This window comes from Colletotrichum abscissum, assembly GCF_030869225.1.
Source record: "Colletotrichum abscissum strain IMI 504890 chromosome Unknown Scaffold_25.1, whole genome shotgun sequence".
NCBI lineage: Eukaryota > Fungi > Ascomycota > Sordariomycetes > Glomerellales > Glomerellaceae > Colletotrichum > Colletotrichum abscissum.
In genome coordinates this window covers 77,521-102,874 of record NW_026850154.1, presented here as the reverse complement: position 1 = coordinate 102,874, position 25,354 = coordinate 77,521, and the positions used below count along the sequence as shown (strand labels likewise).

The 25,354-nt window shown below is 56.9% G+C and overlaps 8 protein-coding genes across 8 annotated transcripts; 4 read left to right on the top strand and 4 right to left on the bottom strand.

The window, feature by feature from the left end:
- Nucleotides 1-1,510: 1,510 nt before the first annotated feature.
- Nucleotides 1,511-2,914, top strand: CABS01_09976 (BSD domain-containing protein; the record flags this gene model as incomplete). Its single annotated transcript, XM_060543332.1, has 3 exons — nt 1,511-1,708; nt 1,778-2,495; nt 2,547-2,914. The coding sequence occupies 3 exons, from the start codon at nt 1,511-1,513 to the stop codon at nt 2,912-2,914; spliced, it is 1,284 nt and encodes a 427-aa protein (XP_060399513.1).
- Nucleotides 2,915-3,160: 246 nt separating this feature from the next.
- Nucleotides 3,161-3,805, bottom strand: CABS01_09975 (pre-rRNA-processing protein TSR2; the record flags this gene model as incomplete). Its single annotated transcript, XM_060543331.1, has 1 exon — nt 3,161-3,805. One exon carries the CDS (start codon nt 3,803-3,805, stop codon nt 3,161-3,163), a length of 645 nt encoding a protein of 214 aa, XP_060399512.1.
- Nucleotides 3,806-4,659: 854 nt separating this feature from the next.
- Nucleotides 4,660-7,610, top strand: CABS01_09974 (uncharacterized protein; the record flags this gene model as incomplete). Its single annotated transcript, XM_060543330.1, has 3 exons — nt 4,660-4,737; nt 4,907-5,935; nt 5,994-7,610. The coding sequence occupies 3 exons, from the start codon at nt 4,660-4,662 to the stop codon at nt 7,608-7,610; spliced, it is 2,724 nt and encodes a 907-aa protein (XP_060399511.1).
- Nucleotides 7,611-8,008: 398 nt separating this feature from the next.
- On the bottom strand, nt 8,009-8,411 carry CABS01_09973 (uncharacterized protein; the record flags this gene model as incomplete). The annotated part of the gene is made up of 2 exons (XM_060543329.1): nt 8,009-8,128; nt 8,220-8,411. 2 exons carry the CDS (start codon nt 8,409-8,411, stop codon nt 8,009-8,011), a joined length of 312 nt encoding a protein of 103 aa, XP_060399510.1.
- Nucleotides 8,412-9,802: 1,391 nt separating this feature from the next.
- CABS01_09972 (uncharacterized protein) lies at nt 9,803-10,261 on the top strand (the record flags this gene model as incomplete). Its single annotated transcript, XM_060543328.1, has 1 exon — nt 9,803-10,261. The coding sequence occupies one exon, from the start codon at nt 9,803-9,805 to the stop codon at nt 10,259-10,261; it is 459 nt and encodes a 152-aa protein (XP_060399509.1).
- A 1,223-nt stretch (nt 10,262-11,484) lies between these two features.
- On the top strand, nt 11,485-12,468 carry CABS01_09971 (uncharacterized protein; the record flags this gene model as incomplete). Its single annotated transcript, XM_060543327.1, has 1 exon — nt 11,485-12,468. The coding sequence occupies one exon, from the start codon at nt 11,485-11,487 to the stop codon at nt 12,466-12,468; it is 984 nt and encodes a 327-aa protein (XP_060399508.1).
- Nucleotides 12,469-12,592: 124 nt separating this feature from the next.
- On the bottom strand, nt 12,593-16,071 carry CABS01_09970 (subtilase; the record flags this gene model as incomplete). The annotated part of the gene is made up of 11 exons (XM_060543326.1): nt 12,593-12,719; nt 12,787-13,037; nt 13,101-13,188; nt 13,245-13,353; nt 13,407-13,516; nt 13,631-15,000; nt 15,062-15,119; nt 15,188-15,293; nt 15,350-15,413; nt 15,500-15,844; nt 15,925-16,071. 11 exons carry the CDS (start codon nt 16,069-16,071, stop codon nt 12,593-12,595), a joined length of 2,775 nt encoding a protein of 924 aa, XP_060399507.1.
- Nucleotides 16,072-17,443: 1,372 nt separating this feature from the next.
- Nucleotides 17,444-24,599, bottom strand: CABS01_09969 (alpha amylase; the record flags this gene model as incomplete). Its single annotated transcript, XM_060543325.1, has 3 exons — nt 17,444-23,948; nt 24,002-24,117; nt 24,180-24,599. The coding sequence occupies 3 exons, from the start codon at nt 24,597-24,599 to the stop codon at nt 17,444-17,446; spliced, it is 7,041 nt and encodes a 2,346-aa protein (XP_060399506.1).
- Between the last annotated feature and the right edge of the window lie 755 nt (nt 24,600-25,354).

Genomic DNA, 25,354 nt, shown 5'->3' with positions numbered 1-25,354 from the left:
AATACTGCTGTCAATGCTGGGATGACAAATGACACTGCGAACACGTCTCTGCAACCATACCACCGTTTCGGCCCTGCTATCACAAGATACAGGAATTTACATACCAGCATCCGTAAAGGAAACGCACATCTCCTACGGCACAAGCACGAGACAACAGCTCTTGTTAACGGCCCACATCGTCGCATCCTTCCACATCCATCTATTGTTGTATCGCAGTGCGGTCCTTAGCAAAACTGTTGGTCCAGGGACCAGAAGTGGTCAGTTCTGCTTACATCTCTTTTCCTTGCATAAATCGCCACAGCCTAAGAGGGCGTCTAGACCCGACGCTACTCCGCCCGAAAAGCTTACACTGCACACTGCGCGTCTCGGGACTTTGCGAATATGCTTGGCCTCCCCCTCCACCTAGGTACTACATCGGAGTGGAGGGCACGAAGGAGCGAGATGCGCGAGGCTCAGGCGGGTGCGGCGAAACTGCACACTATCGCCGAGGGATCACTTGAGCCTGCCGTACCTTCTTGCCTAATGAACGGATGTAAAGAGCTGCCGTGTATCTAACGTGCCACACTGCCAATCCCTCATATGATGGAAGATTGTCACTGCCACTACTACCATGGGTTTTTGGGAGCACGCCATTCAAAGAGGCGGCACAGAGTGTTCGATCAGACGAATATTGTCCCAAGGTATTTCACTCGCCGCTGCAAGTCGCCACGGAGCCAGATAAGACCAACGGGACCGGATTCCATCCCCGCAGCCGTCTCCGTTGCGTGCCCACGCATGCCCTCCATGCCCCATGGTGAGCAACCCGGAAAAGGGACCGCAACGTCCCGGTTGGGAGGCGCTGGCGCTGAGGTCATTCCGTCCCCGGCGCGGGGGTTAAGGTAGGGGCGGACCAACAACTCAAAAAAAAAGTTCGCTTTCAGGTCCCTTCGTGCAGAAACATAGGTCCCGCCTTATCCATGACCTTGACGGTCGCCTTGAAATGTTTCCATAACTACCGTTTATATGCTGATTGTTATCCGGCTGCGTATGGTCGTGCTGCGCGCTGCAAGTACTTGGCTCCCGGGTGCGGCGGCACCACGGGTGAGACACGAGAGATGCTTTATGGAATGCCTTGATGCAAGCGATTCTCGCATTTCCACGGTGCAAAAGGCAATGGAAGACCGCAAAAGGCCACAGAAACGAAAGAGGTTCCGGCAGTGGCCGCGCCGGGGGATCCACACGTGGACGTACTGCTGTCTCCCCGCATTGACCACCATGCAGCCGTCCACCACCCCGCCCGTCAGGGGGAAACGGAAGGGAAAGAACAGCCTCATGTCAGAAGCCAGACACCATTCGCCCGCCCACAGCAGCTCTCAACTGTCTACACATCACACGACTTCGCCTCAAACTCCACTCCACACGGAAAGACCACAGCTTTAGCCTCGCGATAGGCTTTTCCCCCGAAAGGCCACCCAAATAAACACCACCAGCGTCGTCAACTCTAAGGAGCTTGGATTCTGCCGCCCTTGCCATGGATCTGGCGTACGATCACATCCAGGAGAACTCGCTCCCCAAGGATGCCGATAAGAAGAATGGCGACGCCAAGGACACCAAATCCGACCAGCCGCAGTCATCTTTGAACGATGACTTGCAGGAGGCCTACAAGGCCATCTCGTCCAGTCCTTGGGGTATGCGCATCGGTGGCTTCTTGGGAAGTGCCGTGAAGCAGGTGAGGCGATACACCATACAAGAGCTCCAAGGGAACCCAGGAATGAGCCGGCTAACCCGGTGATGCTAGGGACAAGAAGTCTACAAGGAAGCCTCCAAGGAGGTGACGGAGCTCGGTCAGGACGCGTCCAAGGGCTTCAGCTCCATAATCAACCGAACGAGATCCCTCACCGTCAACACGACGACGCAAGATGAGTCTTCCGGAGACAAGAGCAAGGAGACCGACAGCCAGACGACGCCCACAAAGACCAGAGACTTGGCAGCTTCCGACGACGCCATGAGCAGCTCCGAGAACTACCTCACCAGGCTTCGCTCCGAGGCAGCCAAGCGGCTCAAGGACCTGCAAAAGGCCGAGGACGCCGCCGACGAGGCTCTGCTCCGCTTCGGCACCAATATCAGCAACTTCCTCAAGGAGGCCGTCAGCATCGCGCCGCCTACCGACGCCAACAGCCAGGGCGGCGCCGTCATGTTCGAGAGCAAGGACGCGCAGGGCAAGCGCGTCATCCACACCTCGAGGCAAGACGCCCAGCTGCACGTCATCCACACGAGCACCGAGAGCTTCGCAAAGGACCCTGCCACGGAGGAATTCGCAACCTGGGCCAAGACGTTTGACGCGGAGAAGAAGACGGCAGAGATCAGCGACGACTTGAACAAGTACCCCGAACTGCGAACGACGATGGAGAAGCTCGTGCCCGACCAGGTTCCCTATGCTGAGTTCTGGAAGAGATACTACTTCCTCAGACATGGTCTGGAGGCTGCCGAGACCCGAAGACGCGATTTGCTCAAGGGTGAGTGAAGGGTATCTTAGATTGCCCCAACTGTTTGCTAACTAGACACAGCTGCTTCTGCCGAGGACGAAGTTGGCTGGGATGATGACTCCGATGATGAGGCCACCACAACTACTGCTCCTGCTCCTGCTACCGCCGCTGCCGCCACTCCCACCCCTGCTGCTGGCGCTGCTCCCAAGACTGAGAAGACGCAAGCCCGCCCGCCATCAGCCGAGTCTTCCACTACCATCCAGCCTCCCGCCCAAACCTCCTCCACCCTGAAGCCTGCCGAGTCACGCAAGTCCAACGACGAAAAGTCCCAGGCCGACAGTGACACCAGCTACGACGTTGTCGGTGCCACCTCTGGCGTCCCCAGCCAAGCCCCCAACAGCCCCAAGGACTCCCGCAAGGCCGACGATAGTGACGATGACTGGGAGTAGTAGTATGAGCGTCTACATTTTGCTGACTGGCGTTGAATTTGGGATGGGTTTTTTGGATTGTTTTTTCTCTCTCTGGCTCGAATGGCAAGCTCTTAATTATGCGGACATTTGTACATCAGCCACGCGGGGCTCCTTTGTGAAGCATTTGCTGTTTGGAGAAACCAAAGTCGCGGTGCTGGAGGGGGTATTTCTTCTCTCTCTCTCTGTCTTCGCTTCTTTTCTTTTTTGCTCATATGACAAAATCCTTTATCTCTTCTTCTTGGTGACCGTGGTGAAACCGTCTTCGTCGACCTCGGGCTCCTGCTTCTCCTTTGGCGCACGCACAAGCTGAGGCGCATCGTCCATCTCGACATCATCCTCGTCGTCGTCTTCGCTGTCGTCGTCCTCCCAATCGGTATCCTGGTCGCCGGCCTCGACCTTTTTATACAAGCCCTCCACCTTGGCGCCCTTGCGGCTCTCCCACTTGGTGCGCAGCTCGTCGACGGCGGCAAAGTTTCCCTTGGCGCACTCGGCGCGCAGCTTGACAATCTGCTCGGCGACGTCGTAGCCCGTCTCATCGTCGACGTTGACCTCGAACTCGTCGAGCATGACCTGCAGCAGCATGGTCTCGACGTAGCCCGTGTCGGGCTCCTCTGCGGCGGCGGCGGCCGTGGCGGGCATTGCCTGGCCTGCGGCCGTGATTTTTGTGAAAGTCGGGAAGATGTCGGCGACGGCGCCGGCGAACCAGTCTCGTTTGTCGGCGGAGTCGGGGCCGCCCCAGTGGTTTTGGACGGCGAGGGTGAGGGCGGGCCACATGTGGAGGGAGAGGGCGACGGCTTGTTCAAAGGTTGACTGGCAGGCCTCTACATTTTCGGGTGTTAGGATTTTCAATGTTGTAGAGATGTTGGGCATCAGCGTGTTTGGATCGTGAACTTGCCTGCCGTGATGGGGGCGGTGGTCGCCATTGTTTGGTGATGCTGCTCTTTCGCGGGGTATCAAAAAAGGTATGGAGGGGCAGATTCTGGCTCGGGGTGCGGTGACAGTTTTCGTTGCCAAATATCCAGATCACAATTTTTTTTTCCCGCTTCCCCTGTAGGGTGGATAGTGCATGCGACGATTTGCACTGTCGGTTGTGCTGTGTGGGGTTTTCCACGGCCACCCCATCCCGGTCCCGCTTTCGGGTCTAGCCAGGCGTGAGCGAGGCGTGTGCCAGGGCCCCGTACGGGCAGGGCAGCTGAAAACACCTGAAAAGGAACCTGAGCTTCCTCGTTACCTGACCTCACGTGCAAGCTGCTCGATTGCCTACGTCTGAAATGTCGCTTAAATCTCAATAACTCATCTTGAGAGAGCACTGCATATCTTGGCAGCCAGACCAGCTCATTATTCATGATCCCGGCAGCTGGCGATGAAGCTACGGCCGGTCGACCAGGCCCAGCGGACATTGGCTCATCCACTTGGGCGCTGCAAGTGATGTCATCGGTCCCCTATTCCGGTAGTGAGCTCTAGCCCTCTGGGGTGTGGAAGTTTCAGGGTTGCGGCCTTCTTCTGTGCTTCCCGCTCCGGGCTCCCTCGAAGCGAACATGATGGTCTGTTCCACAAACAATATAGGATCGTCCACCAACTCGTCAAAGGGGGAGGAAGCTTTCAAAAGCCAAGAGATCCCCCGCCACCGTCCGAGGGGAGGAGGATTCTGTTGCTCCCTTCAGTTTCTGATCTGAGGGCCGGGCCGGACTGGACTGGACTGGACTGAACACGAGAGAGAAATCATGAATCCGTTGAAGCTGAACACCACGTCGGTGTCATTGGCGGTCACGCCAACCGTCGTATCCACCCTCTTTTCACATGTGAGTCTCTCCCGAATCCCCTATTCACAACCGTGTCAGGTCGTCCCTGAATCCAGCTTCCCCCGGATTTGTTTCGTCACAGAATACGCAATGCAACCCCTACCGCGATAGCTACAGCTCAATGACCATGTACGCAAGTGCAATTGACTAATTCTCAATCTCACAACAGTACCTCAATCGAAAAACTTCAAAGCAAGGACCAAACTCCCACTTATCCTACGATGAAGGCCTGCACCTCGTCCGATCCTTCCTCGAGTTCGCTTCCCACCACACCGTCGAGGAGCTCCAAGCCTTTACAGCCCAATGGGTCCCGCACCCGCAATGGGTCAAGGTAGAAGACGTCGAGATCCCCGAGACCGAGCTCGAGAAGTCGGCCGGCCTGATCGAGGCCCAACTGGGACCCCGAGGCGTACGGGCCGTAGGGGGTTGCAAATGGTGGAAGTGGCGGAAGCCGCAGAGCCCCCTCAAGGCCGAGTGGATCGAGATGCGCGCCGACTACCACGAGCGCAAGAAGAACGGCGGCGCGACGAAGAGGGTGATGCTCTACGTCCACGGCGGCGCCTACTTCTTCGGCAGCGTCGACGAGCACCGCTACCAGATGCAGCGGCACGCCCGCAAGCTGAAGGCGAGGGTCCTCGCACCCCGGTACCGCCTCGCGCCGCAGTTCCCTTTCCCTTGCGGCCTCCAGGACTGTCTCGCCGCTTACCTCTATCTCCTCACCGTCCAGGACCCGACCACGATCGTCCTGGCCGGCGACTCGGCCGGCGGCGGTATGGTGCTCTCGATGCTGTGTATCCTGCGAGACCGCGGTATTCCCCTACCCGCGGGCGCCGTCCTCATCAGCCCCTGGGTCGACCTCACGCACTCGTTTCCCAGCGTCTCGGGAGATAACCAGATGGACTACATCCCCTCGTCCGGCTTCCACCACAAACCATCCCGGGCCTGGCCGCCGCCGAACGAGGACGATATGGAGATGATGAGGGAGCAGGCCATTAAGGCGCGAGCGGGCAAGGAGAAGAGCGCCACGAAGCTTAACACGCTCGAGAAGAAGCAGGCAGCGCCCATCGCGCTGGGCGACGGCAACGAGACGCTGGGGGGCACCTCTGACTCTTCTGGTAACGCGGACCCCACAAAGACGGCCTTGCAGCTTTCCGTCACCATTGACGGGAAGCTTACCACAGTCAAGGACCAAATCCAAGTAAGTCTTCTTAGGGGAGCTTCCTCCACTCACATGATATACTAATAGCCCTTTCCAGATGTACACGACCAATGCCTTACTCTCACATCCCATGGTCAGCCCGGTAATGCAACCGACGCTGGGCGGCCTCCCGCCGCTCCTCATCATGGTGGGCGGCGGCGAGGTCCTCCGCGACGAGCAAATCTACGTGGCACACAAGTGCGCGAATCCCGCCAAGTACCCGCCGCCGGGTCTCGACGACGCCGGGCTGGCGCAGCTGAAGCAGTACAAGCCGACGGACGTGCAGCTCCAGGTCTGGGACGACCTCTGCCACGTCGCCCCGACACTCAGCTTCACACGCCCGGCCAAGCACATGTACCGCGCCGTCGCGCAGTTTGGCGCCTGGGCGCTGGCGAGGGCGCAGCAGACGGAGATTGAGATCCTGGACGACGACGACATTTCCACAATTTCTTCCAGCTCCACCTCGGATTCGGATAAAGAGGAGGACCAGACGGAGGACCACGCCGGCGGGGGGCAGCCTCCCGAGCTGGTGGGCAAGGCGGGCATGCCGTTGCCGCCCTTCAAGAAGCACATGATCCGCCAAAAGATCTCCACGCGCGGCGTCGTCTCCGACCTACCTCCCGAATCCGAGCTGGACGGCTGCGTCATGAAGTCGGAGGAGGTCGGCGTCGTCAGGCCCACGCCCGTGAGGCGGTGGCTCGACACCAAAGCCACCTTTGACAAGAAGTTCTCGAGCGCGAAAGCAAAGGTCCACAAGAGCATCATCAGGGACCTGGCGGACGGGTACATGGATTTCGGCGACGGCGAGCAGCCGCCGCCCACGGCGCTGGCCGGTCGACGAAAGGCATCGGATGAGCTGGTGGACAGGAAGAAGACCAAGAGTATCGGCCTGGCGCTGTGGTCGCTTTGGGGCTCCAAGCACGACGAGACGACGACGAAAAGAGAAAAGAAGGCCGACTCTGATGCTGTCGCCACCGCCGCCGGCAGGACGTCGCAGCAAACTCGGGAGTCGCAGCAGACTTCGCCCAGGGGCGGTGAGGGAGCCAGGTCCTTTGAGGACATCGAGCACCAGGATCCGGCGCCCCTCGGCTCGCCTACGGGCAGCAAGCGGCGTTTCGTCCGGGACGAGCATCAGACGGAAGAGGAGGAGACGCCGGCTTCCACGCAGATGGAAGAGTCACAGACCACGGCAGTTGAAGGGACGACGACGACACCGGTAGCAGCCCTCATCGAGAAGAGGAAAGAACAAGAGAAGCACAACGAGCAGGCCGCCGCCGCCGCCGCCGACGGGAATCACCTGAGCCCAGATTTCGTCCCCGGCGGCACCGGCGTCGCGGGCAAGCGGCCCTTCCTCGACGGCATCGCGCTGCCGTTCAGTCTCGGCAAGAAGGACGCCGAGACGGCGAGCATGGTGACGCTCATGTCGGGCGCCGACAGTCGGCCCATCAGTCCCATGCCGCAGCTGAACCGGTCGGATACAGGCGCGACGACTGACGGGGTGGAGCTCAACGGGAACGGGATCTCTGCTTCCCAGGCGAGTACCCAAGTCCCGACGGAGAGTGAGGGTATGAGGCCGCCGTTGGATACCTTTGTCACGGCGGCGGAGGATCTGCCTCTTGCGAAGGGGAAGGGGAAGGAGGTTGTGGGTCACGGGGGGTCGGAGCAGACTGCGTGACGTGTTTGCTGTATGAATGAGAATAAGTATGTAAGAAGCTTGAATCGTAGTGTGTGTACAAATCTTGATCGTCATGGTTTCCCTTGGGGAAGCTTGTACTCTCGCACTTGGGGTCTTGGCGAACCCTCATCCTCCGCGTGGATATGCGCAAAATGCTTGTTGGATGTGACTTTGTCTTTTTTTACATATTGTTACAGCGTCGAGGGTATATACAGCTCTTGTACACTCTTGTTTTGGGGCGAGAACGTGATCCTGCCCCTTATTTCTCGTGTTGTTCCTCCTATTCCGTAGCAGCAGTAGATTCCAATTCTGCGCTTCCCCTTCTCGCTTCTTCTCCTCGAGTTTCTCCTCGTCATCCAGCCATGCAGACTCTCTCTCTCTCTCTCTCTCCTCCCCACTTAATCCACACCGTTCACCTGCTTCCAGTTCTCCAGGTAGAGCTTGGGGTCGCGGGGGCCTTCTTTCGTGGGGTACGATCCCCTCAGGGGCCGCACAGCCTCGGAGACGAAGGGCGTGAGCTACACACACTCGACACGTCAGCATTCCGCGAATCGAGCAGTCGTCCGTCTCCCATCCGCCTTTCGGTGTACCCGCGGTTTCTCTCCTTACCTTGAAATCCTTCAAGCCCTCCGGCACGACGTACGTCCGCACCTTGTGCCACTCAATCACGTAACCTCCGTACTTTGTGTGGCGGCCCATGGCGCCCGTCCGGTTTCCCTTGTAGAAGCCCTTGTTGACGTCCTTGGTCGTCAGCTTCAGGTGCCTGTACTTGAGCACCTGGAGGACGGGTGAGGGTCTCATGATGGGCGGGCTTTGGTTGTCGGCTCTATTGCCCGAGCTCGGGGGGGGGGGGGGGGGGGGGGGGGGGGGGGGGGGGGGGGGGGGGTGGGGGGGGGGGGGGGTGGTGTGGGGGGGGTGGGGGGGGGGGGGGGGGGGGTGGTGGGGGGGGGGGGGGGGGGGGGGGGGGGGGGGGGGGGGGGGGGGGGGGGGTTCGCGGGTGTGCGGTCGGGGTTTGCGCTGAGGCTGGACTTGGTCTTGGGTCGATTGGCTCTCTTCTCGTGTTTCGCTTGTTGCTTTCGTCGGCTGGTTGGTGTCGTGGATACGCCTTGGTGAGAGGCTGCGGGTTGGGGCTGGGTGGTGCAATGGAGAGCTTGGTAGGGACCCGAAATTTTGGCGATGCGCGATTGCGACGGATTAAGTGTTCGTCCGTTGGCCGACAGAGACCCCTGTCGGACTTTTTTGGCTCTCTAGCTGTGGGGACGAGTGCGTTCCGCCCGGGTGCACGGACTCGGCACGGCAAGTGTATGCAAGTCGGCGCCGGTGTGTGGGGCTTCCTTGCCGGAGCCCTCCGGGACTGTTTACACGCCATCGGAACCGAGGAAAGTAAAGATGGGCGGAGTTGCCTCTAGTCAACCCAAATAATGGATTGCCATATTCTAGGATACGGTCTTGCATATCATTGAAACTACGGGGCCAGATTAGAGCACACATACGGAGTATTGGAGCAAGATCCATTCGTTTCCCGAAGCTGTCTAGGTATGTACTTAGTAGGCGAACGAAAACCTGTGACCTTTAGATCATATTTCAAATAAATCATAGCCTGCCTAAAAGAGTTCTATTTGTCTCCGCTTCTAAAAGTCGTCCACTTATCTACGGAACGGTGGCTTCTGTCATGCTCTGTATACGTTAAAGGCTGATGCCTCAAGACAACAAGGGGATTGAAATCCATCCAAGGTAAGATTTAGGATTTCTTTTATTTTGTAACCATGCATATAATTTAGAATGTAGCGTTTCTTTGTTTGAAGGCTAGTCATCCTGAGGTTCTGAATGCACTCCTCAAAGGGGCCCGGTTTTCTTGCTTCCATCTCCCGGAATGTAGTGGACGAGCGCATTTTGAATCACGAAATCGATGAGACCTGGCTTTATATACCGTTATGATATCGATAATGCCCCTTGGGATTTTTGTTCTCCAACGTTCAATGCAGCCAGCCATCATCCAGCGACACCAAGATGGATCTCAATGCCATATTTCGCCGTCGAGGAAGAGTGGACACTCGACCCATACCTTCGGGTTGGGTACTTAAGACTCCCACTGGACTAGTAGAGGTCCAGAACACCTCTTTACAGATCGAGCTACATTCCATCCTCCGCCAACTGCAGAAGCATAAACCGCGTCCTCCAGCCAAGGTGCCATGTCTACCGCAAAGCCGCAGCCGCAGCCAATTCAGCCATTCCAGACCGCCCCTCAAGTCTTGGACTCCATCAAGAAATCGCAGTCAAAATTCGAAACACTGATGCGCTCCTTCACAGGAGGCGAGAGCACTGCCGTCCGCAACTCCTCCGGCGCACAGGCACCTGGCGCCGCGGAAGGCCTTCGGCGCGCAGAAACCCCGGGCAGAGTGAACACCGAGACCGCAGAGCTCAGACGCAGGCACGACAGACTGGAGCTCGACTTCTTGCTCTTTCGGAAGCGGACGGAAAATCGCCAGTGTCGGCCTGCTATCGCCAGAGAATGGTGGAAGAGGGAGAGCGCGGCGAGGATCAACCTCGCCAACGAGCTCGGCCAGCTGAGGGAAGAGCACGAACGTATCAAGACCGAGCTTGAGGAGGCCAGAGCCGTGATCAAGAAGTTGGAAGAGCAGGTACTTTGATCATCGGCTTCGTCGACAAGGCCGAGCCGGGCAGGACTTACTGTCTCAACCATGAGCTTTATCTTGATGCCTACCAAGAACCCGATACCGATCCCAGCTACTGCCCGAAATGCGCAAACAGTGATGGTCTTATAGAGTGTTTGAAGATCGAATGTCTTTGAACGCTCCGAGGCCGAGGGCAAAGGTGTGGGCAAGGTTTTCCGCTTCCCTCGAAGACGTCACTAGAAGACTGAACATCGTTACGGGCACGTCGGTCCTGCTGGGCAATCGAAGGAAGCCCTGAGTAATTTTGACTTCAACGAGTATGAGAAAGCATGGTTTATGGTACAGCATGGGGAAACTAGGTGCGCATAGAAGTAGAGTCAGCAATCAAGCATTGTTAAAAACTCCAGAATCACTGGGCATGGCCGAGATCCCATCCCCCTTTCACTTGAAAAGATGCATACACTCATGACTACATTAATACATTAGCCTTTTAATTCGGCGTGAGAAGTGGATATTCTAATTTGGTCGCGCATTTCTCCCTGAATCGAGATCGTAAAGCGAGTCCTGAATACTGATGAGCATCCATCAAACGCCTGCATTTGGTGATGGAAGGTCACGATATTCTTGGTAGGTTTGGGGGCTGTCAAACGTTAGCCATTGCAGCCAGATCTAACTTGACAAGTGGAGGCGTGCGCTATTTCTACATATTCGCCTTCCTGCAAAGGCACTCGTGGTCCTGGACCTGTGAACGAAGTATTGTGCAACTCGGCGTGAAAGCGGGCCCGGTCGGCATCCGGAACCCACTATCTGTCTGCCGGGCCCGGCAAGACCTCTCCTGTGGCGTCTTCTCATCTTCCACCTCAGGCAAAGTGGAATACGGGTGATAATCCGACGACATCCTTGGGAAACTCGAGAACGATTCACAGCCCATCGAATATCCGATTCTGGTAGCACTGGACATTTCATTAGTCTGACAGTTAGTCGAGAGACAGAAGAAAGCGGACCGGGGAAAAAGTGGGAACGGCAGTGCAGTTTTGATGGAACGCTGCATCTCCACTTCACTCCATTCTCACGCTTGCCACTCTCATTCTCATCCATCTCATCCTTCTCACCTGTCACTTTTATTATCTCATAACTGTGGACCGCTCAAACATTTAAGACGGATCGTAAACCTCGCCGACAGAGATCCCTAACCTCGTTCACGACACGAATTCACCGCCATTCACGACCCCGCCAAAATGGTTCGTCACGACCCTCACGCCAACCACCCCGTCGGCCTCCTCGTCGAGCCAAACTCAGACGGCTACGTCGTCCGCCGCTTCCCCCACGACCACACAGATCTCTACGGCGAGAACCCAACCGACCTAGAACTCCCCGGCTCCCACGGGCCCCTCAACCTCGTCCACGTACGCTGCCACAACGCCCTCACCCGGACCACCCTCGCCAACACCAACATCACGGTCCGCACCATCCAATTCGGAGACGACGACGACGACAAGCCCGCGGCGGCTCTCTCCCACCACACTGACTCCCTCGTCATCGCCGTCCACGGCGTCTGCCCGCCCCAGAACAGTCCCGATCAACCGCCCACCAAGTCCGCCGTCGGCGTCCACCTCGGCCCCGGCAACCCGCTCAACCGCGCCTGCCGCATCCCCGACGCCAAAGACCGGGGCCACGTCATGAAGGACACGGACGGCAGCGACGGCCGCGACCGCCCGCAGCACACGCAGCAGCGCGCGGACCTCTACGCCGCCATTGTGGGCTTGATGGAGGCGACGACGATTGCCACCAAGGGACTGCCCACCATGCGGTCGCTGTCGCGGCGGTCGCAGCCGTCATTCAAGTTGCACCACGTCGTCGTCAAGAGCGACTCGGCGTATCTCGTCGAGGGTGTCGCGGGCGGCAGGAACGGCGAGCCGCCGCACATGAAGAAGTGGCTCGCCAACGGGTGGAAGAACACAAAGGGCGAAAAGGTCAAGAACGAGGATCTGTGGGATAATCTGATGCTCACCATGATGTCGCTGGGCCAGGCGGGCGTGGCGGTGGAGTTTTGGCAGGTGCCGAAGAAGGAGAATAAGGAGGCGGACCGGCTCGCAAAGGCTGCCCTCGAGCAGGAGGTAAATTTCTTTGACGAGAAGAGTATCTTTGGTAAGGAGATAGGTAAGGACGTTGATGCGGGCAAGCCAAGTGCGGCTGGTGATGAGTTGGTTGCGATGGATTGATGATACACTTGCAGGCTGATGGGACTACATTTGGAGCACTTGGGACGCACGAAAAAGTGGTTTGGATTTACCCTGAATTTACAGGGGTTGGAGAGCGATATTACATTAGATCGTAGTAGAGTTTTCAACGCCGGAAAGCGGTGGCATTGCTTCCGGCAAGCGGAAGGACCTCAATCACAGGCGTCTCGAAAATCTCCCAGTTATCCGACGCCTTGGGGTTACCAAAGGCCTTCAAAGCCGCGATACGCCACCTAGTTCGTGGGTGTTAGTCTACGTGGCCACATAGATGGTATGAAATCCAGGTGAGGGATGACTGACTTGTACTTTCCAGGCTTTATCTGGCTTCCATCCGCCAGCTTGCCAAGCCACCACGACTCGTAGGGCGAATCACGAGACTGGTCCTGGAGAGGGTACGAGAAGGTGTTGTTCACGCTGTCGGTGGCCGGATCGAAGACGGGGTAGTTGACGCTGTTGTAGACGTCGAAGCTGGCGACGGAGCCGACGTACTTGTTCTCGCCGACGACGGGAGGGTATACCCACTCACGTTCTTGGTAGGTGGGTTCGTAGACCTGCAGGGAAGACGGGAGTTAGTATTCCTCGGTTCTTTGAGAGGAGAAAGAGTATTTGCTTACATCCCAGCGAACCTGGCGAGAGCCCCAGGTCAGAGCGACTTGGAGCCTGACAAAGTCTTGCTTGGCGAGGGAGAGGTCAAAGGTGAAGCTGTTGATGGGTGTAAGTCTGTTGTCTCCCTTCACTTGTATGCTTGGAAACCGTACCTAGACTTCTCAGAGAGAGCGGTCCGGTTGACACCAGACGAGACACGAGGGTATCCGTAGGAGGTGTAAAACATGTCAGCAATGTCGTGCTTGATGCTGCCGCCGACACCTTTGGGGAACTTGTTAGTAAAAGCTTCACGCGAAGAGGCGACCAAGGCCTACCATAGTAGGGCACCGAGAGCACATCGCCGGCGCTCGATCCAATGAGAATCTTGCCGCTGAAGACGGGAAGTCTCGAAGCGTTGAGACCTTGAGGAATGTCAAAGGAGAACCTGAAGTCTTAGTGTTAGCCGTCTGCCATCATTGCGGTTTCCATGAAGCCACCGCCCAGAGAATCCTTCGGGCCAGTCATCAACATATCAAAACGGAATCAGGAGAGTACTCACTTCGCAGTCCTGGTCTGCCCAGGCCCAACCTTGAACCCGCCCGCCGGCAAGCTGACAACAGCCCCAATCTTGACCGGCTCAATCTCAACAAGATCCTTGATGCGCGGCACAGCAGAAATCCCCGCATCAGCAGCCTCAGCAGTCCAATACGCCTCGAATCCAGCGGCATTCTGCACCGTAAAGATATACTCGAGCTCCGTGGGGCCGGTATTCGTCACATCGACCTGATGGTACCGCGAGAAATGATGCGTGTCGTTCAACGCAAATTTGGTCTCCCCAGACAACTGCGACGTGGCGTTCAACACCGAGACGGCGTCGATCAACCCGCTGCCGACCTGGATCGGCGGCGCCCAGAACCCGAAATCCTTCGTCGTGCCGTCGGACCACGGGATCGCGCGGCCGGAGGCGACGATGCGCGCGTGCAGCGCTTTAGCGAAGCCCGCGCCGTGTACGGAGCGCCCGCCGCGCGCGCCGATATATAGCGCCGCTACGCCAGCGACGTACGGGCAGGCCATGGACGTTCCCGACAGGTCGCGGTAGCGGTGGCCGACGAACGGAGCAAAGATGCGCCCGCCCGGCGCCGTGACATCGGGCTTGAGCTCGAGGTCAAAGGTACCGCCCCACGAGGTGAACTGCGACGGCTTCCCGCCGCCGGCGTTGTACATGGCGACGTAGTTGCTGTTTTGGTCGAGCGAGAAGTCGGCCGTGACGCTGCCGCCGGCGATGACCGTCTTGACAATGGCCTCGCCCGCGTCCTTGGACAGTAGGCCCCATTTGCTCTGCGCCCAGCCGGAGCCCGAGAAGCCGACGACGGGCCGGTCGGTAAGGTAGAAGAGCATGAAGCGCGCGCCGCGCTCCTGGACCCATCGCTGGCGGATGTAATCCTGGCACCCCTCGTCGAAGCGCACGAGCGGGATGGTGTTTGTGAAGTTGAGACCCTCGGGGAGCGGCGAGCAGGCGTCGTTCTCGACGCTGATGTTGAGCGTGACGGGGACGATGGGCCAGCCGACGATCTCGGCGGGGAAGAGCTCCTCGGCGGGACGGTAGCCGAGGATGGTGCGGTTGGACTGGCCGTCGAGCGTGAAGGTGCCGGCGAACTGGCGGGCCGAGACGATGGAGGCGTCGGCGGAGCCGATGGCGAGCACGTCTTTGCCGGCGGCGCCGCTGCTGGGGAAGAAGGGTCCCACGTCGCCCGAGTTACCAGCGGCGATGGTGACGACGACGCCCTGCTCGACGATGCGGGAGGCCACGAGGGCCCAGGCGTTGTCGGACCAGCCGCCGGTGGAGCCGACAGAGGCGGTGATGATGTCGACGCCGTCGTCAAAGGCGCGCAGGAAAGCTTCGATTAAGACTTCCTCGGCTGTGCCCTCCTGAGGATTATTGATGTCAGCATGTCTCCAAGGGGCGGGGGGACCAGACTGAGCAACTCACATTAGGGCCGAAGACCTTGTATGAGTAGATTGTGGCTTCAGGGGCAACTCCGGTGAACCTATTCGACACGTTTAGCTAAGGCTTTCTTTTCCCTGACCAAGCTAGTCTTGAGACGTCGTCACATACTCGGAGCTCTTGCCGGCAATGATACCGGCGACGTGCGTTCCGTGACCGGCCTGGTCCATGGGGTCCTCATCAGGTTGACGCTCTGCTCCGGGGTAAGGCCAATTCGCTACACAAGTCAGTTTCTGTCCTCAGCTCAACGCGTGTTGGTCGTCATGAACTCACTCTCGTCACCAACAAAGTCATACCCAGCAGCAACCTTACACCCCTCACCAAAGCACCCACCAAGCTAGTGTTCACATCACGTCAGCCCATCAGATCTCTTCATTCACCACTCCCTCCCCCAGACAGACGCGGAAAAGAAAATAAACTCACAGCAGGATGCGTATACTCCGTCCCCGTATCAACAACGCCAACCTTGACGCCCTTTCCAAAGATCCCCTGCTCATGGAGCTTGTCCACGCCCGTCATCCAGTGGATGGAGTAATTGAGCGCCCTCGCATCGTCGCTAAACGACTCCCCCGCCACGACGGGCGCGAGCTGAATGCGCGTCGAGTGCCATGCCTTGACGACGGGCACGATCGCCTCGAGCGAGTCCGTGTTCTCGCTGTCCGACTCGACGGCGATGCCGTTGAAGAGGGACGAATCAAAGACCTTGAGGATCTTGCTGCCCGGGTCGTTGGCCTGGAGCTGCTGGACTACGGCATCCTTGTCGGCTCCCTATCAGGCGCATCAGCATCTCTCCTCTTACTAAGATAGTCTAATGGTTTCTTCTGTGGGCAGGAAGTCAAAAAACGAACCTGCTCGAGTTCGACAATGAACTTCTTGGGCGCGACGGCCGTGTCGTTGGAAGGACGAGCATCTTCGTCGACGGCGCGCCGGGATACTCGGGCTGTTCCCGCGCCGGCCAAGGCCAAGACGGAGATGATGGCACTCGCGACACGCATGGTCGGTCAGTCAGTCAAGAAAACGAATGTAAAGTCTCAAACGGAATGATCGTTCAGAAGACCCAGTCAGTCCCTGACTCTTCCTCTTCTCTCCATGACATACTCGCAGGATGATGAGCGCCATTTATGAGAAAGAGCCGTTGGCAAACATGCCCGCTCTCGCGTGATACCATAAGATCACCTCTTGACGATCTCGTATCGACAATGTCGACACCACGACACGCCATGCACCCAGCGTGAAGAAACCCCGGTCTCCCATCCTCTTTCGGCAGTCGTCGCAGCGACATCTCCACCCCCGAGGCGACCTCGCCTTGGAAGCCAAGCAACGCCGGTCCACACCTGGACTGGGCGTCCAACACCAAATCCTACGTATCACATCCCGTACCTTGCATCGACCTGCCGTCTTGAGCTTGGTAACCTAAACCTTGACTCTAATCCCGCCCATATCTTTAATTTTCGGTATGCACGCTAGCAGACGCGCATCTTCGTATTCTGGGAATCCCGGAGGGATAAAGTCGGAAAGCACAACGGCCTCGGAGTCCGGTGCCTATTATCGCGAGTACCGCGCTTTAGGTGCCAAGTTTCTTCGGGTGAGTGGTGCCAGAGTTGCAGCTTGCTTCGGAATGAGCCGTGGAGTATGAGGCGATTGGTGTTCGTTTGCAGCATGATTCCACCTACCCCGCGGCGGATCAGTCAATGGAAGGTCAGTTAAGAGCTTGGATGGAAATGTGTAAATGGGCGGCGTACTTACATCTTCTCAACAAGTCGAGGCGGTGGTTCAATCTGTTCGTCACGGCTCAGTCAAGGCAAATGCAAAGGGAACAGGAACTCATTGATTGCAAAGGTATTATTCATGATTCAAGAATAAATAAAAAAGAGCGAGGACATAGCGTGAGTCTAAATCTAAATAATTTTCCATGAGCGTTGTTGCCGTCAAAGATTGGTTTTCGCCTCCCAGCCTCCCGCCGCTTTCTGTAACTCTCAAAGAGACCAGAGAACAGCGTGTATGTGTTTTGTAAATGAGAATGAGAAATAACATGCAAAGAGACGGAGGCTTTTTTGCCCCTTCGTCCCTATTTTCCCCCTCGGATATGCGAGCGCTCGCGCGAGAGAGCCAATTCGTAGACCATGAACGAACGCTTTTGTTCAAACGCGATAGTTATGTGTGTGTATATAGAAAGAAGTTATACATCATTATACAACCAAAATAGGCCCCATAAGTCGGAAGTGAACCGGACCCCTGACCCAAAGACCAAACGTGACAAGAGGCGCGGCGCGGCGCGGCGCTTTTGTTTTGCGGCGCAAAGCGCATCGCGGCCTCCGGGTATTTGTGTTTTTTGTTTCGCATCGCAGTAACATTTGCATGATCTCTTTAAGGCTTTGATACCTGCTCCTTTCTGAAGAACTTGAAGAAGAGGATAGGGATCACCAGCTGGAAGCCCAGGCAGATCCAGAACCAGTAACTTGAGACTCCGGGCATCAGGCCCTGGGAGAAATCAGGGAAGGTTGTGTTGGGCGAGAGAGCGTTGGGACTCGTCGCGCGCGCCAGCATCGTGAAGGCACTGCCCACAATTTGTGCGCCGATGAGAACGGCCAACACGTGCTGGCGAGTCAGCGTCGCGAGCAGCATCATACCCAGACCGACACCCTGAATGTTGTCCAAGAGGCCAAGCCACAGCCACAGGCAGCGAGACAGAATGGCCGAGCCAACAGGGCCACCAGCCCAGGGAAGGTACATGCCCATGCTGCTGGTACCCCAAAGCATCTGCGCCCAACGAGGAGCGCACAGGCCGATGGCGAAGATTGGCAGAAGCCATGTGTGGCTCTCGGAGAAGAAGGAGAAGACGTAGAGGATGATGGACCAGAGGACGACGAAGAATCCAAGGGCGAGAAGAACAACACCCCATCCAGGGATGAACTGCGAGGCGAAGAGGAAACCCCAGTTGCGGCCGTAAGGCGCCGAGAGCCAGTAGTTCTGGATGATGATCATGATGAAGAAGACGGGTACAAGCTTGCGGCGGGCGAGAGAGATGTAAAATCCGGGGATGTTGTCGGGCGCCTGGCGGTAGTAGTCAGGAAGACCAAAGAACAGGACAAGACCGATGGACCAGAGCATGATGGCGATAGGAATACAGACGACAATACCCTTGGAGATATTGGTACCGTCGAAGAAGGCCAACGGGGAAGTCTCCGGGGTGTGAGTAAGAGATCCCCAGTACCAGAGCATCAGGGAGTAAACCTGAGCAACACCGGCGACGGCCAAGGCACGAGTAATCCATTGCTTCGTGGGAGCACCACCTTCGTCACCAAAGTTGAGTGCGAATGACAGAGCACCAGCGCTGGCGCCAGCAGCATAAATGGCAGTGGCGGCGTCTTGCATAGCAGCGCTGGCTTGCCAAGGAGTCAGGTAAGGCGAGATTCCCAGGAGGGCGAAAGCGAGGCCGAAGAAGACCCAGGGCAGAGACAAGGCGTAAACGGACTTGGTGAAGCGCACCAGGATCCACCACAGGGCTGATGTTACTAGGTACGTCGCGGCGACGATGTAAAGCTTCAGAGGCGTCTGGTTGGTGTCACCCGTAAGCAGAACAATCTGGTACGAGTTGATGGAGATAACTTGAGCGAAGGCAAGGAAGAAGGCGTAGATGGGCCAGTCGCCAATGCGAATGGACAGGATCTTCTTGAGACCAGTAGGCGCGTTGTAGTTGTCGCCCAGAAGGAACTCGTCGTCGACAGGGCTGTCATCGTAGCGAGACGCTCCGGTGAGTCCACTAGGGGTGCGACTACGGCCACGCTCATCGACGTCGAATTTGGCACCGAGTCCCTTGCTGGAGCCAGGGCGGCTGCCAGGCGCAGGGCTTCTTGATCTGCTGTGATCTCTGCGGCCGAGCTTGGCGTCTCTGTATCTTGCGAACCACTTCTTCTCACTCTTCTTGAGATAGGTTTCAATGCAAAGGTCTGTGCCTGAGTTCTTGGCTGTAAGCTTGTTAAGCATCTGTTCGAACTCGGCGTAGAACTCTCCGTTCTTATCAGTAAAGTTCTGGTCCACATTTTGCAGCTTGAGGTCGTGGCGATCACCGACGACATCGGGCAGGGACAGCTGAGAGCTGTTGCGCTGCTGCTTGTAGAAACTCGGCTGGGGCAGGCCAAGAGCGTCGCCGAAGCCGGGAGTCTGGGGAGAGGAGATGTCGTTCTGGGCGCGAATCGCGAAGCTGTCAACGCTAACCATACTCTCACGACCGCTGGCAAACATGCTGTCGCGGGGCGCAAGCATACTGTCACGGCCACCGATTGAGCTCGAGAAAGAGCTGCGACGGGAAGAGGAGATCGTCGACCACGGCATGTTGGGTGTCTGGAGGTCGGGAGAGTTGAGGCGGCCGGCAGGGCTGGCGATACGGCTCGGCGGCGGGAGAGGTGAGGGAGCTCTCGAGCCAGTGGGGGTGAGCTCAGCACCGTACTCGCTGACGGCAACGCTTGATCTCAAGGAAGAGTCGGTAAGGTTGCGAATGCCGCCAGCCTTCTTCTGCTTGGCAGCCTCCTTGTTGTGAACCTTGATGGAGTCGTTGTACAGAGTGTCGAGTTGTCTGATCCACTGCGCCACGGGGAAACGCTGCTTGGCACTCCATGCGCGCATAAGAGCACGCTTTCTAGGCTTGCAAGCAAGAGCCGAAGCAATGGCCTGCTTGAATTGGTGAAGCAAATGCTGAGGACTCATCGACTCAACGGTGAACCAGAAGCCAGGCATCTGGCCCAAGCCACCAACACGGGCACCAACACCCAAGGCACCCTTGCGACCGAACTCGACGGCGACAAGACCGAAGGGCTCGTCACGAGAGGGGATAAGAGCGAATTCAGCACCGCTGAAAATGTAGGGAGGCAGCTGAGTGAACTCAGGCTTGCTGAAAACACGGCCAGGGTACTTCTCCATGAGCTTGGCCAACTTGAGGGCAGCAAACTTGCCGTACAAGTCGATGACTGGGCCAACAGCAATAAGCTGGACAGAGGGGTACTTCTCGAGGATGCTGGGGAACAGATCGGCAATCAGATCGACACCCTTTTGCAAACTCCATCTACCGACGAAAACGAAGAGATCCGCGTTTGGGTTCACATCGAGACCGGCCCACTCTTGAGCTTGTCTTCTCAGGGTAGCGCGGTTGGCTTCGAAGGTCTCGTCGATCTTGATCTCGTCGGTGGAGTTGCTGATATCGTCCTCGGGGTTCCATTCTCCAGTATCGGAAGGATCCGGGTTGGGCAGCTGACCAATGTTTTTCAAACTCCAGAAAATGGGGTAACGGGCCAAAGAACGGTCACCGTACTTCTTGGACACACCGACGGCACCAAAACCGCGCTGGTGGATACGAAGATAACTGGCGGCGGCGTGCAACAGGTTGAAAGCGGAACCGTACTGAACGTAGTCCTTGACGACCTTGGCGGGAAGGTTGAAGACGCTGTAGACTTCCTTTTGCTCTTCTTCGGTTCGCATGGGCCACATGCCCTGGAACTCGGCATTGTGAAGCGACAAGCAGACGGGGATAGTCTGCGGGAGGAGGTAAAGAGGAGCAGCAGCTCCGTGGTAATCGTTGATGTGGTAAATGTCGGCGTTGAAGCGCTTGATGGATTCGGCGATACAGCTGTTCCAGGCACAGTACAGGATGGCACTCTCGAGATCGTCCATACGCGCAATGTAGGGGTCGGCCTTGGTTTGCTGGCGGAAGATGGGAGCATCGAGGAGGACGTACGTGATGTTCTTGTAGACGTGGTAGTTGACCTTGACCTCGAAGGAGTCGCCCATGACTTCAACGAACATCGGTTCGGCTTCGTGGTCCATGGGGTAGTCGACGTCGCCAACGCAAGGGACAACCCAGATCAGGTCCACGTGGGTGAGAGCTTGACTCATGAGCTTGGCCATGACACCAAGACCACCGATCTTGATGCTGATCTTCCAGTCGTCGATGTTGTACTCCATGGTGGCGATGAGGACCTTCCTTCGGGGGGCGCCACCGGTGGCTGCAACGGCAGCTGGCGTGACGGTTGGCGACGGAGGAATTTGGGACATCTCGAGACTTTTGCCTTTTTCGCCGAAGTTAATGTTGGACTCATTCCCGAGCTTGAGTGGTAACCAACCCTTCTTGGAGAATCCTGATTTGTTAATCTTAACTTGGTAGAAACCCTTCATATAGATCCAGCCAGCCAGTCCAGCCAGGATAATGGGCATGAGGCCGAGAAGGAAAAAGAAGACAATCTGAATCCACATGTTTCCTTGGGGAACGGCGACGTAGTTCCAGTTGGCGTCGTTGAGAACCAGCTTGTAGGAGAGCGCAGGCATCGGTGGCGGCGAAGTCAGGTTCACGACGTTGTCGGACAAACTGCTGGGGGGCAGACGATCAAGGACACCATCGCCGTTGGGATCGCCGTAAATGAAGGACGCATCAGGTTGGTTGTCCGGGTTGATGCCCCAGAGGTTGAGCTGAATCTGGGCGGGCCATTCGTACATGAAGTGAAGCTCCCACATGTTGTCGCCGACTTGGGTCATCAGGTTAGGCAGGCCAGCATCGTAACCCCACTTGTTAAAGGGTCCGTGGAGGAAAATGTGAGGGAAACGACGCGAGAAGGGGATGACACTGTTGTCCGCATGCTGGATAAAAGACGACGAACCAAGGGGCTTGCTGAAGTACTGAACCATGAGATGTTCACCCTCCCACTTCTGGAGGTCGGTACCCTCCCAGGCTTGAGGGACCATGCGCTGCCTCGCACCAGTGTAGGGCATCCAGCTGCTCCAGGAAGAACCCCAATTGGTGCTGTAGCGCCACTTGTTAGCACCAGGGGCGGCATGGTTGATGAAGTATTCGGTGCCGCTTTGCTGCATCAGAGACCGCGAGTAGTTGGCGGAAGCAGGAAAAACAACGGGGTTGATGGGCTTGCCAAAGCGGAGGAGGAAGTGATCCGTAGTGTTTGTGACTCCGTCGACAGTGATCTTGACAATGCCATCAGGGACGTTCTGGAGGTTGGCAGACCACTTCCAGACTGAAGCAATAGCGCCCGTCCACGACTCCTTCTCAATGGGATCCATAGCACCGCACACAGGAGTATCGAATGTGATGTTTGTCTGGGTATTGGCGTCGACGTTGACGTAGGCAGAAACGGCCTTGGTGACATCGGCGCAAGTCATCTCGGTCGAGAACTTGAAAGCGATGGGGATCTTTCCGTTGGCATTGGTGGAGTCGATGGGGGTGTCATGGCCAGGCTCGAAACCGGTAATGGAAGAAGCAATCTCCATCCACTCGGTATCAGGAACGTAAGCGCGGAACTCAAAAGGCGTCATGGTGATGCTGCTAAGGCAGCCGGCCTTGTGACCCGCTCCCTTGAAGCCGTTCTCCTTGGTCGAACTCTCGAGAGTGATGGAGGCATCGGTGCTGAACAAGTTTCTGACCTTGGTGTTGCCGTCAAAGGGCGAGAGGAACGCATCTGCCTCATTGCTGCAGTCAAATTCGTAGGTGGTCTCATTGGGGCTGTTGTGGTAAACCAGCCAAACCGGGTCATCAGTCTTGTTCTGGTTGCTCATATAGCCACGCGCGACACTCCAGATTCCGGTCTCGGTTGCAGTGGGACTGCCCGAGTACAAGACGCCATGAGTCTTGTTTGAAAGCTGCTCAAGGAGCCAGCCACCCTCAAGAACGGGATATTTGTCGCGGAAAGAGAACAAGCGCTTCATCCAGTTGCGTACCGAAGCCGAGGGATCACGGTGGTCGTACGCGACAGTGTCGTCCTCACAGCCCTTCTTGCCCTTGGTGATGGGCCAGCCGACGTAGACGGAGTTGTTGCCCGCGTAGCATCCGTGTGCCTTCCATGCCTGGGCGGCCGAGAAGGCCTGACGACCGAAAACGTAGTTCTCGGCGGTGTTGTCCAAAACATAGAAGTTCTGTTCCTCGCCATAGTAGACGAGCGGAGCACCGGGAAGAAGCAGGGTGGTGATGAAGTAGGCGAGCAGCATGCGCTCAGTTCCCTTCTCAATGGCGGGCCAGCGGAAAACGTCCTGGTTGGTGACACCATACAAGTGACGGGGGTCGAATTCTCCAGTGTTGGCGTTGTAGAAGTCGTTGGTGAGAATCATCTGGTTCCAGGTCTGAACCCAGTCGGTCGGCAGATCGTAGCCGGCCTCGAGATGACCGCTCAAACCGAGAAAACGGGTCATGAAACGGTAAATTGAGTAATGGAACGCGCCAGCGTCGAGGGCGCTTTTGCCTTGCTCACGAATGAAGCTGCCAGAGGTGGAAGAGCTGTTCGAATCCAGGTTGGTGGCGTCGGAAAGCTCGAGTGCGGAGGCCATGGAGGGGGTTCGGCCACGGCCCAGGTAGATAGATCCCAGAGTATTACCACTGGTAATCTCACCGACGACCATGAAGTTATCCTTGCCAAGGTCCTTTGCACACTTTCGCATGGCGGTACTCCACTCAGCCTGGGCGTCGACTGTGACCTGAACAGCCTTGTCGATACGGAATCCATCAATGTCGAGGGTTTGAATGGTCATGCAGGAGAAGAGCTCAAGACGCTGGCGAACTGAGGGAACCCACTCACGCAGACGATCTTGCACGGAGGCGAACTTTGCCAATTGACGCTGCCAATCAGGGAAAACACCGAAAGCCTCAATGTCACCGTACTGATCAAAGTCACTGTCGTAGCAGCCTTTCAGCTGAGAAGAGACATCGACCTTCTTTCCGTCCTCAAACCAGAAAGTCGGGTACGTGCAGGAGTCATTGTATTCGTTGCCGATGTCAAAGTCGAGGTATCTTCTGGATGTCTTCCACTGAACCTTGTGCTCCGAAGTTGAGAATGGAGTGGACGTGTTGAGGTATCCTTCGAAGCCGATCAAATCACCCATGCTAGAGGCGGTGAGTAACAGAAAAGAGGCCGACGTGAGCCATCGGATACTTACGTTGCCATAGTCTGGTCCATGACCACATACATCCCTCTCTTGTGAATCTCATCAATGGCTTCTTGCCACGCCGTGATGTTGCCATAGTGCTTGTCGAGGAGAGTGAGATCGAGGGGCTGCGAAATGTCAGTATTCGCGTCACTGCCGTGGATCGTGTGCTCTTAGGCGATTAGCGTACCGAGTATGAATCCGCCTTCCATGGGTCGTTTATGAAGGGTGAGCCAGCAATGTAGAGTGCCTTGATCCCCATGCCCTGAATGTAATCCAACGTATCGACGAGGCCAGCCAAATCTCCTCCATGACGGAGCTGGTTACTCATGATATCATGCTCGAAGAGTGTGCCGTTGGCATTGTCGTTATCGGGGTCGCCATTTACGAATCGATCGATGAATAACGTGTAGTAGGGAAACCGCCAGTTGGGGGGCGATGCTGTGAAGGTGTGGCCATCTCTCTTTCCTGAGTATTCGGCAGGACTCTTTGCTAATCTGTTGGTGTTGAGGTTGTAATCGACTTCGCTCGCGGTGTATTTGAGGCCGGAAACGAGGGTTGATGATGTGGTAAGGAGTGTAAGTGCCCAAGCCAATACTGAATTAGACATTTTGTGTGAACTCTTACTCGCCGGGAGGGGCGAGTGAGCAAAAGATTGTACAAGCAAAAAAAAGACAAACAGGAATGAGTGACGAAGTGAAGCTCGAAGGAGTGTGGTGGTGATGGGATGGGGGGAGGAGAGAAAGGCCGCGAAGCAGACCAGCAAGCAAGCAAGAACGAATGACGGGATGGGTTGCAAGGCAAAGCGCGGGACGGATGGGAAGAAAACTCGGCCGTCAACGCCACGCTGGTACCGGTAGAAAAGGGGGTAATCTCGTAGGAGCTTGGGTCAGTCCAATTGCAATATGCCCCAGGCTGAAGGCGGAAAGGGGGATCACTGGCAAAGGCACAGGCAAAGGCACAAGAAGCACAGGCACAGGAATTGAGGGAACAGGCACATGGTACAATAGCAGAGTGGCTGGGGGGGGCCACCGTAAAAGAGTCCATGGGAAGGATCTTTCCGTCCGCCTCGCCTCTCAAGGCTCCAGTCTGGCACTGTCAGGTCTGCGAGTCTTGGTCTTGGGTCTTGGTTCTTGGGTCTTTGGGGCGAGAGTGGGATGGGGATGGGGAAGGGGATGCAGGCGAGCAGGCCGCAGGGCCGCAGGGCATCGATTCCGTGATGGGCGGATGGGGCTTCCTTCTGCAGGAACGGGCCAGCCGAATCGTTAGCCCTTCCTCTTGGAACCAGGACCTCTCTGTGCCTCTTCTCCAGTTTCCACTGTCCAGACTCCAGAGAGCGAGTCTGCAGGCCGTGGGTAGGGAGTA